This window comes from Micropterus salmoides, unplaced genomic scaffold (genome assembly GCF_014851395.1).
Source record: "Micropterus salmoides isolate LMB-PRFRI ecotype aquatic unplaced genomic scaffold, ASM1485139v1 Ms_hic_scaffold_21, whole genome shotgun sequence".
Taxonomy (NCBI): Eukaryota; Metazoa; Chordata; class Actinopteri; order Centrarchiformes; family Centrarchidae; genus Micropterus; species Micropterus salmoides.
This window is the reverse complement of record NW_024041262.1, coordinates 15647576-15659950: the sequence shown is the minus strand read 5'-3', so window position 1 is coordinate 15659950 and position 12375 is coordinate 15647576. Positions and strand designations below refer to the sequence as shown.

General features: G+C 40.8%; 2 protein-coding genes across 4 annotated transcripts; both read left to right on the top strand.

Moving 5' to 3' along the window:
* The first annotated feature begins 70 nt into the window (after window positions 1-70).
* LOC119916086 (FERM domain-containing protein 6-like) lies at window positions 71-5032 on the top strand. Of its 2 annotated transcripts, XM_038735962.1 has the most exons (13): window positions 71-142; window positions 686-776; window positions 958-1037; window positions 1324-1382; window positions 1866-2097; window positions 2223-2378; window positions 2728-2790; window positions 2912-2980; window positions 3091-3265; window positions 3638-3820; window positions 4137-4268; window positions 4363-4385; window positions 4465-5032. In XM_038735962.1, the coding sequence occupies exons 1-13, from the start codon at window positions 71-73 to the stop codon at window positions 4504-4506; spliced, it is 1377 nt and encodes a 458-aa protein (XP_038591890.1). In that variant the 3' UTR covers window positions 4507-5032. The 2 variants fall into 2 exon arrangements, with proteins under 2 accessions (XP_038591890.1, XP_038591889.1); XM_038735961.1 differs by having other exon boundaries at window positions 4363-5032.
* Window positions 5033-5187: 155 nt separating this feature from the next.
* Window positions 5188-10201, top strand: ghdc (GH3 domain containing). Of its 2 annotated transcripts, none has more exons than XM_038735959.1 (11): window positions 5188-5403; window positions 5597-5887; window positions 6859-7055; window positions 7165-7359; window positions 7511-7630; window positions 7997-8294; window positions 8679-8868; window positions 9140-9211; window positions 9349-9482; window positions 9570-9658; window positions 9757-10201. In XM_038735959.1, the coding sequence occupies exons 1-11, from the start codon at window positions 5319-5321 to the stop codon at window positions 9976-9978; spliced, it is 1893 nt and encodes a 630-aa protein (XP_038591887.1). In that variant the 5' UTR covers window positions 5188-5318; the 3' UTR covers window positions 9979-10201. The 2 variants fall into 2 exon arrangements, with proteins under 2 accessions (XP_038591887.1, XP_038591888.1); XM_038735960.1 differs by having other exon boundaries at window positions 5270-5403; window positions 5538-5887.
* The last annotated feature ends 2174 nt before the right edge of the window (window positions 10202-12375 follow it).

Genomic DNA, 12375 nt, shown 5'->3' with positions numbered 1-12375 from the left:
TTGGCCGGCATGAGGGAGGACAGGAGGAGGATATATGGGGGGCTTGAGAGGAACTGAAGCTTTTGTGACCATGAGGACGACGCAGAAGCGACATGTGTGCGTCCTTATACCAAACAAGCAGCACCTGGACTGTACTGTCAGGGTGAGTGGCCGCAGTGTCCTTTTTATATTATTTAATGTTTGATTCCAGTGCATCCTGTGGAATTGGAGAAATAAGTAGACCTTAGAGTCAATTTGACATTACCTGGGCTTTCTTTCATGGCAACAGATCACATGACACAAATTTTATATAGCTGTTGTTGATGTACCAGTATTACACATTTAAGCATGCTTTAATGTGATCATTTTATATTTTTAAATGTACATATTCGAACAGTTAATTTGAGAATAATTAAACACAGGACAAACTTTGACAAACTTATTTCAACAATACAATAGCATATACAGTACATAAATGATAATAAAATAATGAAAGACAATGTATTGCAAGTTTTACAGAATCTGTTTTCGGGGAGGGATCTCCATCATCTGTCAACTGTCTGATACCCAATAATAAACAAAATGCTGATACCACAAAGCCAAAATAATATGTCAGTGTGAAGCCAAAGCTCACAGGATGGAACGCTGAATGTGCCATGTACTCTCATGTACTTTTTCTTGGTGTGTGTGTGTATGTGTTTTTTAGGTGAGAGCTAGAGGCCACGAGGTGCTGAATAGTGTGTTGAAGCAGCTGGGTGTCAGTGAACTTCAAGTCCTCGGTCTGGCTGTTCTCAGAGGTCAGTCAGTGTCTGCGTGGGAGTTGAAGAGAAAATGTTTTGAATTCATTTATTGCGGGATGCTGCGATTTAGGGAGGCTGCTGGTAATGAAGTGGAGTTAAAGAAAACCCCGGGCACAGATTGGCTGAACAAATTGCCATGTCCTGTATGCTGATTTAATATGTTCAATTTGTTCCTCAGATAATGAATATGTCTTTCTTGATTTGGAGCAAAAACTGAGCAAGTACTTTGGGAAAAGATGGAGCAGAGGATCCTTAGCAGTGAGTTTTTTCCTTTTTACTATTTAAGCTCTGCAGTCTCAGACAATTTACCTTGTTACCCCTAATTTGCAGGTGGCAGTGTTCCTCAGTGAATTCTTGAACTTACATAATGTAATAATGTTTACTTTTATCTCAGGAGTTCTATACAAATTACAATTTGTCCCATTATTGTTCAGGGAAAGACTTATTATCCTAAAACTGAATGCACATCAGGTACATTTTTTTCTGTTTGTTTTAAGCAATATTTTTCTTTGACTCTGATTAAATCTTTATTCTGTATTTCCAGGTCCCATTCATCTTATTTCTGAGAGTGCAGTATTATGTAGAGAGTGGGCGACTACTTATGTAAGTTGATCCCCCATCAGCATCTGTGTCTGAAGAATATTCATCTGTCTGCACATATATAAACCAACACCTTCTAAGAACAATGTCATGGACATTTCCAAAGAGACATGCAAGCACATCCTCTAAAAGCAACAATAATAATTTATTGTGCCTTTTCAGAACAGTCTTAAATTATGCTAAGGCCTTATCTTTTAAGATTACTGCAGAGAGTGGCTCTAAGCTTCTAAGATTCTGTCTGCTACACTGCATTGTTTATATCCCTGCTCTATTGGTACCTTCTTTCTTTATCGTCTTGCTTCTGTATGTTATTGCCTTGCCTTTTCCTTATCACTTAATGTCTGTCTAAACTTGTGTCCACTCTCCCCTCCCCTCAAGACACTAATGCTGTCCGTCAGGCCAGGCCATCCTTAAATAAGAAGTTGTTCTTAAGTGCCCTGGTTAAATAAATATTTAATACAATATATATATATATGGTGGTTTAAGGAGCAGCAAAGTGCAGCAGCTCTACTACGCCGAGCTGAGGCAGAAGGTGCTGCTTTCCCAGAGCTTCCATCAGGAAGCTTTGTTCTTCCAGCTTGCTGCTTCTGCGCTTCAAGCTGAAGTCGGAGATCTGGAGCAGAGAGAGGGGAATGATGGAGAGGAGGAAGGAGAAGAAACAAGACCAGAGAGAAAACACAGACATTACTTTCTTCCTGAAGATTACTTCCCCTCTTGGGTAAAGAAAAAATAAGAAAAGTCTGACCATTTGGACCTAATCTTGGAAATCATAAAAACATATGTATGTGTGTGTGTGTGTGTGTGTGTGTGTGTGTATGTACTGTAACATGCTTGTGTCCTCAGCTGATAAAGCGACGAGGACGAGACTTCCTGCTCCAGCACTGCCCTGTGTTACACTCTGAGCTGAGAGGTGTGTCACGTAGCCAAGCCGTCTTGCAGTTTATAAAAGAGGCCAGCTGCCTGCAGGATGGACCAGTCACCTTCTACAGGATGAGACAGGTCAGTCACACACAGACTCGATGCTACATTAACCAAAGAAAAACCCCAGAATACTGTAACTGTACTCCACAGAAGCTTCTTCAGCCTATGACCATCCATCGAACACAGTATCTCAGAAACGATTGGTGTAAATTTTGGGGGAAACTTGTAGGAATGACACATTTATAATAAGCCCTGTGGTGCATAAAACACTAACATTTGCTCTAATGATTGGCACAGGAAAAGACTATTACAGAGTATTATCTGTTTGGCCTCATCATGGCCCCTCTCGACTCTTTATTTACGAGAATATCACTTTGTCCTGCAACATCTGCTATATGAGCTTCTTCATCTGTTATTGTATGTGCAGGAGAAAAAAGAGAGATGTTCGATTCTTCTTGGTGTGGCATTGAAAGGAGTCCATATATCTCAGGTGGGACAGAATGCATTTTTGGATATACACTTTCATTCTTGAAGGGTTTATAGACTTTCTTAATCAATTTAATCCTGAATTTGCATGTATTAAGAATGTATACTGATATATTTTTCTTAAGGAGGTGGAAGGGAAGCACTGCCAATTGTATGATTTTTCCTGGACGGATATTGACCGCTTCACTTTCCAGGTTGGTCCTAAAGACACGCATATTTAAATAAACTTGCATAATGCCACTTATACAACACCAATTTTTCCTGTAGCACTTCTGTTTGATTATACCGCTGTCTTGCTGTCCAGGGCAGCAAGTTTGAAATTGCTGCCGTGGGCTCCCTGTGCCTCCCTAAGCTGGTGTATTACACTCCGTCAGCCCTCCACTCCAAACACGTCCTGAGGCACCTCAGCGACAATCACCGGTTCCACATCAACACCAGAGATGCAGTCGGCTACATCCAACAGCTGGAAGACATGCAGGGTCAGCAATCTCATGACCTTTCTTTTCTAGAACATGTCTGTGAGTTAGTATAACTCCAATTTTAGTGTCCAGTCAACAAGCCAGTTTGTTTGTCATCACTCGGCACAACTGGTTTTGATTTGTTCCCTTAAATAAGTACTGTAAAGTAATTTAACAGTCTAATATGACTTTTGTCCTGTGAGAACTGATTCTTTACAATGATTTAATGAATATTCTTTTTTAACCAAACTATGTCATTGTTAAAAGCTCATTAAGTCTGTTATTATCATCATCAGCCAAGGCAAAAATTGAATAGTATGGGTATTTTAAAACCAAGTTCTTACATAATCAGAGTCCAAAAATGTGTTTTTCTTTTTCTGTGTCGCTCTGCAGCCTGTCAGTTTTACAAAGAGGCCTACATCTGTGACACAACACGCTTAGCACACAGACTCCAGAACAACAGCCTCACATCCTCCATGTCTGACTGTAGTGTTGCAATTGAAACAACCACAGCCTGGTCCAAAGAGGAGGAGGAGGAGGACGATGACGAGGAGGAGGAGGACGATAAAGTCTCTGGTCAGCTGAAATGAAAAATTTGTTTCACTTAGTACTCCCCATCTTGTATGATATCCTACTAACTGTTTCTTGGAATATACAATAAATGATAATAAAGATAAAAGATAGAAAGATAAAAACATACAGTACAGAGATCTAGAATTACAGCTGTTAAACTTTCATCCACACTCCATTATGTATTGTTAAACGTGCCTTGCTACATTGAGACAAAAAAATGTACAAGCTAATAGGGCAAATCAAGACATGAATAGTGGTATTTGTGGTATTTTTGGCTCGAAATCAAGAGGATACAACGTGTTTCTGCTGACTGTGGCAGAAGTCGAGCTGTGTGTGGACGAACCAGAAGAGTTTTTTGTTGACAACCCAGCTGAGGTCTTGTGGCTGGCTGAGCTGCTCCACGGTGCATCTGTCGATGGACCCTTGGTGTTACCCTCCTCTTACTGGGCAGGTTAGTCCAAAAAAAGATGTATCTAAAATAAGCTTGATCATGTATTTAACATTTCATGTGCGCCACATAATTCCCTGTGCTCTTTCATTATCAGCTGTCACCATGGAGATGAAGCAGGTGAGCACACTGCAGACCTCTCTGATTGAAAATCTCCAGCACATTTAAGATTTCAGTATTTTCACTGATCTTTGTGCAGGTTCTGAGGAGGAGAGCTGATGAAGGGGTTTCTGTGGACTAATGTACAGCCAGAGGGACTCTTTACATGTTCTGCAGCTCAGGATGTTGTGCAACAATTAATGTCACTGCTCTGATGCTCACATTGCTTTTCAAGTTAGTAATCACAGACTTAAGAAATTATGTACCCAATATATAAATCATGCTAATAATTTCTGTATATTTCCAGTGCAACATAAGCTCAAACAAATTTTGTTTACATACTGCATAAAAGTAATTATAAAATAAGTATGTGCTTATTAAATTATAAACTATGTAGGATTATTTACTTTTATTCTCAATATTTTTGTGGGTAAACTAAATAATCTCTCTAACAGAGAAATCAGAATAAATAATAATATTATTATATTATTTACAGACATCAACCACAATCAGGTGTAATATAATCATTTCAGGACAAATATTTTAGTTTTTTTTTCTTTATTTATTGAACTGTCTCAACAAACATATAGACGTATATGTATGTATGTGTGTGTGCGTAAGCAATAAAAATTAAATGTGTTTTTTTTCTTTAAGTGTGAAAGTCTTTATTGACTTGGGATTGTACAGTAACATACAGTTTATACATGCATACAGGAACAAAAGAGTAATTTTAGCGCCTGGGAATTAATTATAACATGTAAATCAGACACACGTACGTCATCCTGTAGTGAGCCAATCAGCGTGACAGCCTGCCACCCAAACACGGAAGTAGCTAAAACGGATGCGAAAGGAAAACTTCAGACCAATCTGTTGTCACATAAATGGAGCTTAAACTTTACTATTCGTGTGAACAGTTAACCCCTCAGAAACATTAGGTCACATTGTTAGCTCTAGATGGCGTTCTCTTGGTTTCGCGTTGCTGTGCCGCTTTTATTTGTGGTTTTATCGGTCGTTGTCGCCATCATTGGACCAACTCCAGGTAAGTTAAGTGGCTTCAATATGATGTAGCTGAATGTGTGAAATGATGGAAAGGGTCGCTGTAAAGGTAGTCTGACGGAAAAACAGTGTATAGTTAGTTTGCGAAACAATTAACGGTTTAATGTTGGCCAACAGCGCCCTCACCTGGCTCAGCTACCTCATGCTCCTTGTGTAACACCGGCTCTTCTCCGCAGCGATGCCGCCTCCTCTGCCCGCCGCGATCGGTGTCTGCTCTTTGGCCGGGGTGGCGCTGGTTTGGAGGGACATACGATCTAAAAAGAAAGGTCACCACCGGACTTTAAGCAGTCTGCTCAGTCAGTATCTGGTGGTGAAGGGAGTGGGCTGGCTGAGCAGGCGGCAGAGAAAGAAACTTGAAGCCGATACTCTCAATGTGAAGCAAGTCCAGGAGGAGACTCTGCTGAAGCGCCTGCAGAAAAACGCAGACACATTTTATGGAAGTCAGTATGACTTCAGCTCAATTAAAGGTAAGAAAACAATAATATGGTGTTAATGAGCATTTTTTAACGTGTGGACATGTGTAACTTAGCCCTGTTGAGGTACTAAAACCTGCTCTGACACACTGATTTGTCCTCTGTCTTGCTGTGTGTTGTAACGTTATGTGTTGTATGACAGCAGGGCCGTAACCAGGATTTTACTGAGCAGCTCCCCCCTCATAAGGTCCCATCACAACTTCCTGAAGACTTGTCTTCAAATCACTTGACGCAAATGCAGAAAATCCAATTTTCACATTTGTGACGCTTAAACAAGGGAATGTTTCATATTTTTACATGGAAAAAATACTTATACTACAACCAGTTAATCAAAACTAGATTTTCTGTCTATCAAGATCTAAGTTTTGTTTCAAATCCCTCTTCACAATGCTATTATTATGATAGAATTCAGGTGGATAAATATAAAGACCTATTTTGCTTAAAAATAACTACGGTGTGTAATTGTAAGATGTAAACTTTTTAGGTTGTTAAAGCTTGCAGTTTCCCTGAGACAAAACCGAGACAGTTTCTGTATCCCTAATGGTAGCTATGGCCGTAAATGACAGCATCACTGCAGAAATAGAAGAATCAATAAAATACTCCTTTATTTTAGTGAACTTTTTCTATATTATTAACAGTATAGTTTGTGGTTTTATCTGCACTCTTCTTTCTTATACAGCTGCCATTCCTGTAGTATACATGATTTATAGTTTTACAATAATGCATGGATTTCTGGTGCCTGGACAATAAGAAAAATACAAAGAAACATGATGCCTTTTGAAATAAAAACCTTATTTGTGTACCTCACTTGTAGTTCCCATTTTATTTCCTTATCAGACTCCAAACTTACATAAATATGACACCTGCAGCTTATTCTTTATTCTTCTCAAAAAGACAACAATAAACAGTATAATTGCAGTAAAACTCAGAAACAGAGGCCTTTAAACTGTTTTCGATTATTTCAGACAGCAATGGCTTCCGAGCACGCCACCCCATCACCACGTATGAGCACTACCGTGAGCTCATTGGACGCGTTGCAGCAGGAGAAGAGAAGGTGATCATCACGGAGAAGCCGCTGATCCTGGCCATGACCTCGGGGACATCAGGACCCAGCGCCATGCTGCTCAGCACCAAGGACACCAACAATGAGTTCTTCATACAGGTGTAGCTTGATGACGATGTCGATGTGTTGGCCCGGTTGTAGCCTGTGCCGTGATAATGTGCATATAAAACTATGTTAATAACAATATTCATTTATGTGTCTCCACCAGGGAGTGACTGTGTGTTTGGATGCCATGCAAAGAGCGTTCCCTGCGACTGACAGCCTCCAGCGCACCACCAAGTTCTTCTACTCACCTACATTTCGCCATTCTGAGGCTGGTATTCCCATTGGACCAAACTCCTCCACACCAGCCTCCTCCCGCCACATGTTGAACCTCTATACAACCCCGGCACCTGCCTTTGAGGTACAATTTACAATATGACCAGCAAGAGTTTCACTTCTTTGTCTTGTTGATGCTGTTCTTGTTCTATAACTTTCATGCAGATTTTATTAATTATCTACCATTTTTGATCAGTTTTTCAATAGATTGTATTGTCATCTGTTGCCCCTTTCAGGTTCCCAGTGAGAAGGACACACTCTACCTGCATCTCCTGTTTGCTCTCAAAGATCCCAGTGTGGGAACACTAGAGTCCAACTTTGCTTCCACAGTCTTCTATGCTTTCAGTGCTTTACAGGTGCAGTATAGCTCACGTCATGATTTATTATACACATAGTGTCTGTAGGTCATGTTAACACACTTTTCTTTTTTGCATCATGCTATTCAATACATTATGTGATTGGAGGAGTAAAAAGCATGAAAATTAAAATGAAAGGAACCAGAAAATACATGTTTTTAATCAAAAATTTACTGTATCTTAAGTCCTTAAAAGTTGTTTGATGTGGAAAAGTACCTTAGTGCTGTGTAAGTCATGCATGTCTGGCCTGAGCCCCACTGGTTCAGGTGTCAGGCTCCCATTGTCCATAAGAAAAGCTCTTCTAATTAGTTTGATGAACTAAGGATTAGAAAAGTAATTTCCCCAGATCTCCTCCCCGTCCCATAGGATCGCTGGCAGGAGCTTGTGGAGGACATTGAACGAGGGAAGGTCAGCAGCGCTCTGGCTCTGGAGCCCGGAGTGAGGTCCAGGCTTGAGGCTCGGATGAAGCCAGACCCAGAGAGGGCCGCTCAGCTCCGGGCCCACTTCCAGGACGGCTTCCGTGGGATCGCCAAGCGCCTGTGGCCTCACCTCCACCTGGTGCTGGCGGTGGACTCGGGCTCCAATCAGATTTATGGGGAAATGTTGAGGGAGAACTACTGCCAGGGAGTGCCTTTCTATTCGCCGTTCTACGCTGCTACTGAAGGTAGGAACCTGCAGGGGAACACATCTGATCCCAGACGCCACCGTGTGAACAACTGCTCTAAATGACAAAGTTCAGGTGGTCGAGTGGCCCAAAGTCTTTTATCACCATTTACAGTATGAAATGAAAATACATTTCGGTGTTACAGCTCCATAAATGCTTTTGTTGTCTTTTGAACAAAGATGTTAACTTTAGGTACTGGTAACATGTTATGTTTCAGTTTTTGTAGAGTAATCAGTAGTAATTGAAGAGTACTTAAGTAAATTAAAGGCAATACCAGTTATAAATGAATCCCAATAAAATGTTTCTGAGGTGCTCCTTTCCAAGTAAGAAACTCATCTATGGTTAGTTGTATTATCTCTAATTTGTATGCATGGGCCCCTGCAGGTCTAATAGGGGTGAACCTGTGGCCTCAGGAGCCAAACAGACGCTACCTGCTATGTCCCCGCTCAATGTTTTGCGAGTTCCTGCCAGAGAGCAGCCTGGAGGAGGAGATGCCTCACACTCTGCTGATGGAGGAGGTGAAGGAGGGACAGAACTATGAGCTTGTTATCACAAACGCTTCAGGACTCTTCAGGTCTGATATAGGCCAATGTTGGTATATTTCTTGTTGTTACTTGTCGCATAAGTGGTCACAGGGTTCGACTTCGACTTTGTCGAATTATAGGCAACATAAAGTGAGAAATTACATTCGATAATTGCTTTGTGTCATCGGCATTGTGATGTGGTTTCACTTGACTGCACTCTTATCAAGATAAAATGAGCAGCGTCTCAGGTCTGACAATGCTATGTAATATCAAGATTCATGCTCAGGCTCCATAATGACAATGGTTTTTGCCGTGTTACAGATATCGCATTGGAGACATTGTGAAAGTAGTTGGATTCCACAACCAGTGTCCCATCATTGAGTTTCAGTACAGGTACATTTTAACACAGTGTTTTGTTTGTTAACATACTGCATATCATCTCACACTGCATACAATGTACTGTATCTAGATTTTAGAAGTATGCAGGATAGCGAAATATTTCTTCCATGCTTCCCTCTGGCTTCTATCAGACGGGGTCAGATGTTGAGCGTACGAGGGGAGAAGGTGTCCGAGACGTTGTTCCTGGATGCTCTGAAGAAAGCCGTTGCTCAGTGGCCAGGAGCTCAGCTGGTCGACTACTGCTGCGCAGAGAGTGGCATAATGGGTATGACGTCTCGCTTGTCCCCCTCACCTCTGAATGGTTAGTCAGGTTCAGTTTGCACTATAACGAATCTTTACTGTGGTGCTGTAGGAGATTCCATAGGTGGCTCAGATCCCCATTACCAGGTCTTCATAGAGCTGAAAGGTGTGAGAAACCTCACAGAAAAACAACGATACAAGGTAAGACAAAGCTAGCTGACAGATGCCATGTTTTTTCTTTATCATGAAGTGAATCTTTATTCTCTTTTCTGTGTGCCACCTCCTGTCCTCCCATCTAGCTGGACATCTGTCTGCAGCAGGACTCCGCTGTCTACAAGTCTTTCCGTATAAAAGGCAGCATCGGACCAATGAGGGTGCAGCTGGTGGCAGAGGGTGCGTTCAAAGAACTTCGCAAGCACATGATGGCCTTCTCGAACACCTCACCCAACACCTTCAAAATGCACCGAGTGCTGCGGAGAAAAGAATACGCCGACTTCCTTCTGGGAAAAACCATTTCCTGAAACCTCCCGTTATGAACAAGGAGACTAAGCTTGTGGACTGTGGTGACAGCTGACTGACTGAAATGTTTTTTATCAACTGCTTCTGAATAAGTTGATGAATTGTGCCTTTTGGAACTGTTAAACACAAAAACACAACATCCTTCATTTTCAGAATATCTTTTGCTTGATTTTATTTTCTCGACCATATTTATAATTTTATTAAAGTAAACTCTTTAAACTTGTAGTTTTGTTTAATGAAATGTTTCAGGACCTCATCGGGCTTCCATGAAAATTTAAAGTTAAAATACTGCACCAAAGAATCATTCTTTGGTATGGATGGGAAACTTGTTTTTTTGTTTGTTTGTTTTTTAAAAGGTTTTGTTTTGTTTTATTACTGCTGAGGTGATATTCTTGAGAAGAAAGCTGGCAAAAAAGGAAAATAACATCTAGAAAATTCCCCTCACTAATGCTTCTAAAATGTTTGCATTGATACCATCTGGTGTTATTGAATCGTCCCAAAAGTGCAGTCACCCGTGAAGGTTGAAGCAACATTTGGCGATAGTTATATCTACAAATAAATCCCTTCTGTATGCCCAAATCATGGAGTGGGGCTGAAATGCAACAGAGAAGAACACCCCCCCCCCCCCCAATCTTTTACCTTAAGGGTAAGATCAGCAATGTGTAGTTTCAGTTAATTGTGTCATCAATCATATTTTATTTTATTTAATCTCAGTATTGTCTCCCTTTTTAAATTACTATATTCAGATAATGCAGTGTTGGCCAGCAGGCAGCATGCAGGGGGTTAGTTTGCAGCGCCTGCCTGCATTTCATCTTCACTGTCAGGCCGAGGACTTCTCTCTCCAGTCAGATGGTGCATAGGCTCCCGATGCCAGGACTTTCTTGTCACCACTAGAGGGGGATAGTCCTATATGTAAAACTCGCACATACAGTAGCTGTTCCTCATGCTGCCTACTTCAGGTGAGCAATTTACTACAGGTTTATCTCGGTCAACAACGGTCTCCTGTTGTCTTAACTAAAACTGTGGATTCTTGGTCATAACTAACATGACTGACAGTTAGGGCCTTCAGCTAATTAACTGGCCTCTCATTCTAAGTCAGAGTACATAAACACAGGCAAACAAGAGTGTAAGCAACAGTAAGTGTAAATGGAGTAGAGAGGTCATATTTTCTTGATTGATTGATTATGTTGTGCAAGCTGAAGAAAATAAGCAGCTGAATGCTGGAGAAGTCCATTCTTGTTACTCTCATGTGTCGCATGGCACGCCATCTCTCCCGCAGGTCTCCCCGTTCTCAAAGTGGGCTAATATTTTTAGTAACGTCCCATTTCAGCAGAGATTTGACGCCGCTCTCGCTTTATTTGGGCCTCATAGTGTGATCACACCGAAACAGGAGTCAAATGATAATACACTTACCTCAATGAAGCCCAGACCAAATGGAGTTTTTTATGAGATGGTGACTGAGAGGTTCAGATGTTTTCCTCTCAGGAGGTTTTAAACAGTTTAACAGTAGATACCTGAAAATGGCTTCCCTGTTCCAGTGCCCTTGAGTAAGACACCCAACCAGTGTCAACCTTGTATTACTCAGCTGGTGCTAAAGCGTAAAGAAATAGTTTGACATTTTGGGAAATACACTAATCTGCTTTCTGGCAGAGAGTTAGGTTTGATGATGAGATTGAAACCACTCTCGGAGACAGCAGCCTACCAGCATATTTAGAGCTCTCTAAATAGCACATTATATCATGTTTGTTTAACCAGTACAAAAAAATGTAAAAACAACTGGTGCTGGTTTTACCACGTTGCCAGGCAACCAGCTAAGAATCCAGGAAGTAAATGCCCCTAGCCAAGAAATAGTCAGGCACGAAGCCACCCATAAAATGGTGAAATATTTGGATTTACACTTATCAAATAAACCCAATATAATATGTTAATTTGTGAGCTTTAGAGGTGCTGGTAGGAATATGATAGAACCAGGTTAGCTGTTTCCTCCATTTCTATTATTTAAGCTAAGCTAACCAGTTGCTGGCTAGTGTCATATTTAATAGAGACACATGAGAGAGTGATATTAATCTTCTCATCTAACCACCAAGAAGTGAATCAGTGTATTTCTGTTAACAACAGAGAGTGAAAATGATTGCTTCTCCTAGCTGTTATATAAAGTACTTTGTCTTTCTTGTTTTAAAATTGACAAAAGATGTCCAACACATATTTAAAGACCCTAAAAGTCCACAGGCGTCAAATTAGAAGTTTCTGACTAAATTATATTTATTTTATATAAGAGGTGAAGTATCTACTCATAGAGAATGTTATATTTTTTGTGCATACTGTGTGAATTAATTTATTCCAAGTCATGATACTGTAGCAGTTCTTCAGAATTCTCCAGATCAACCACGACGACAACT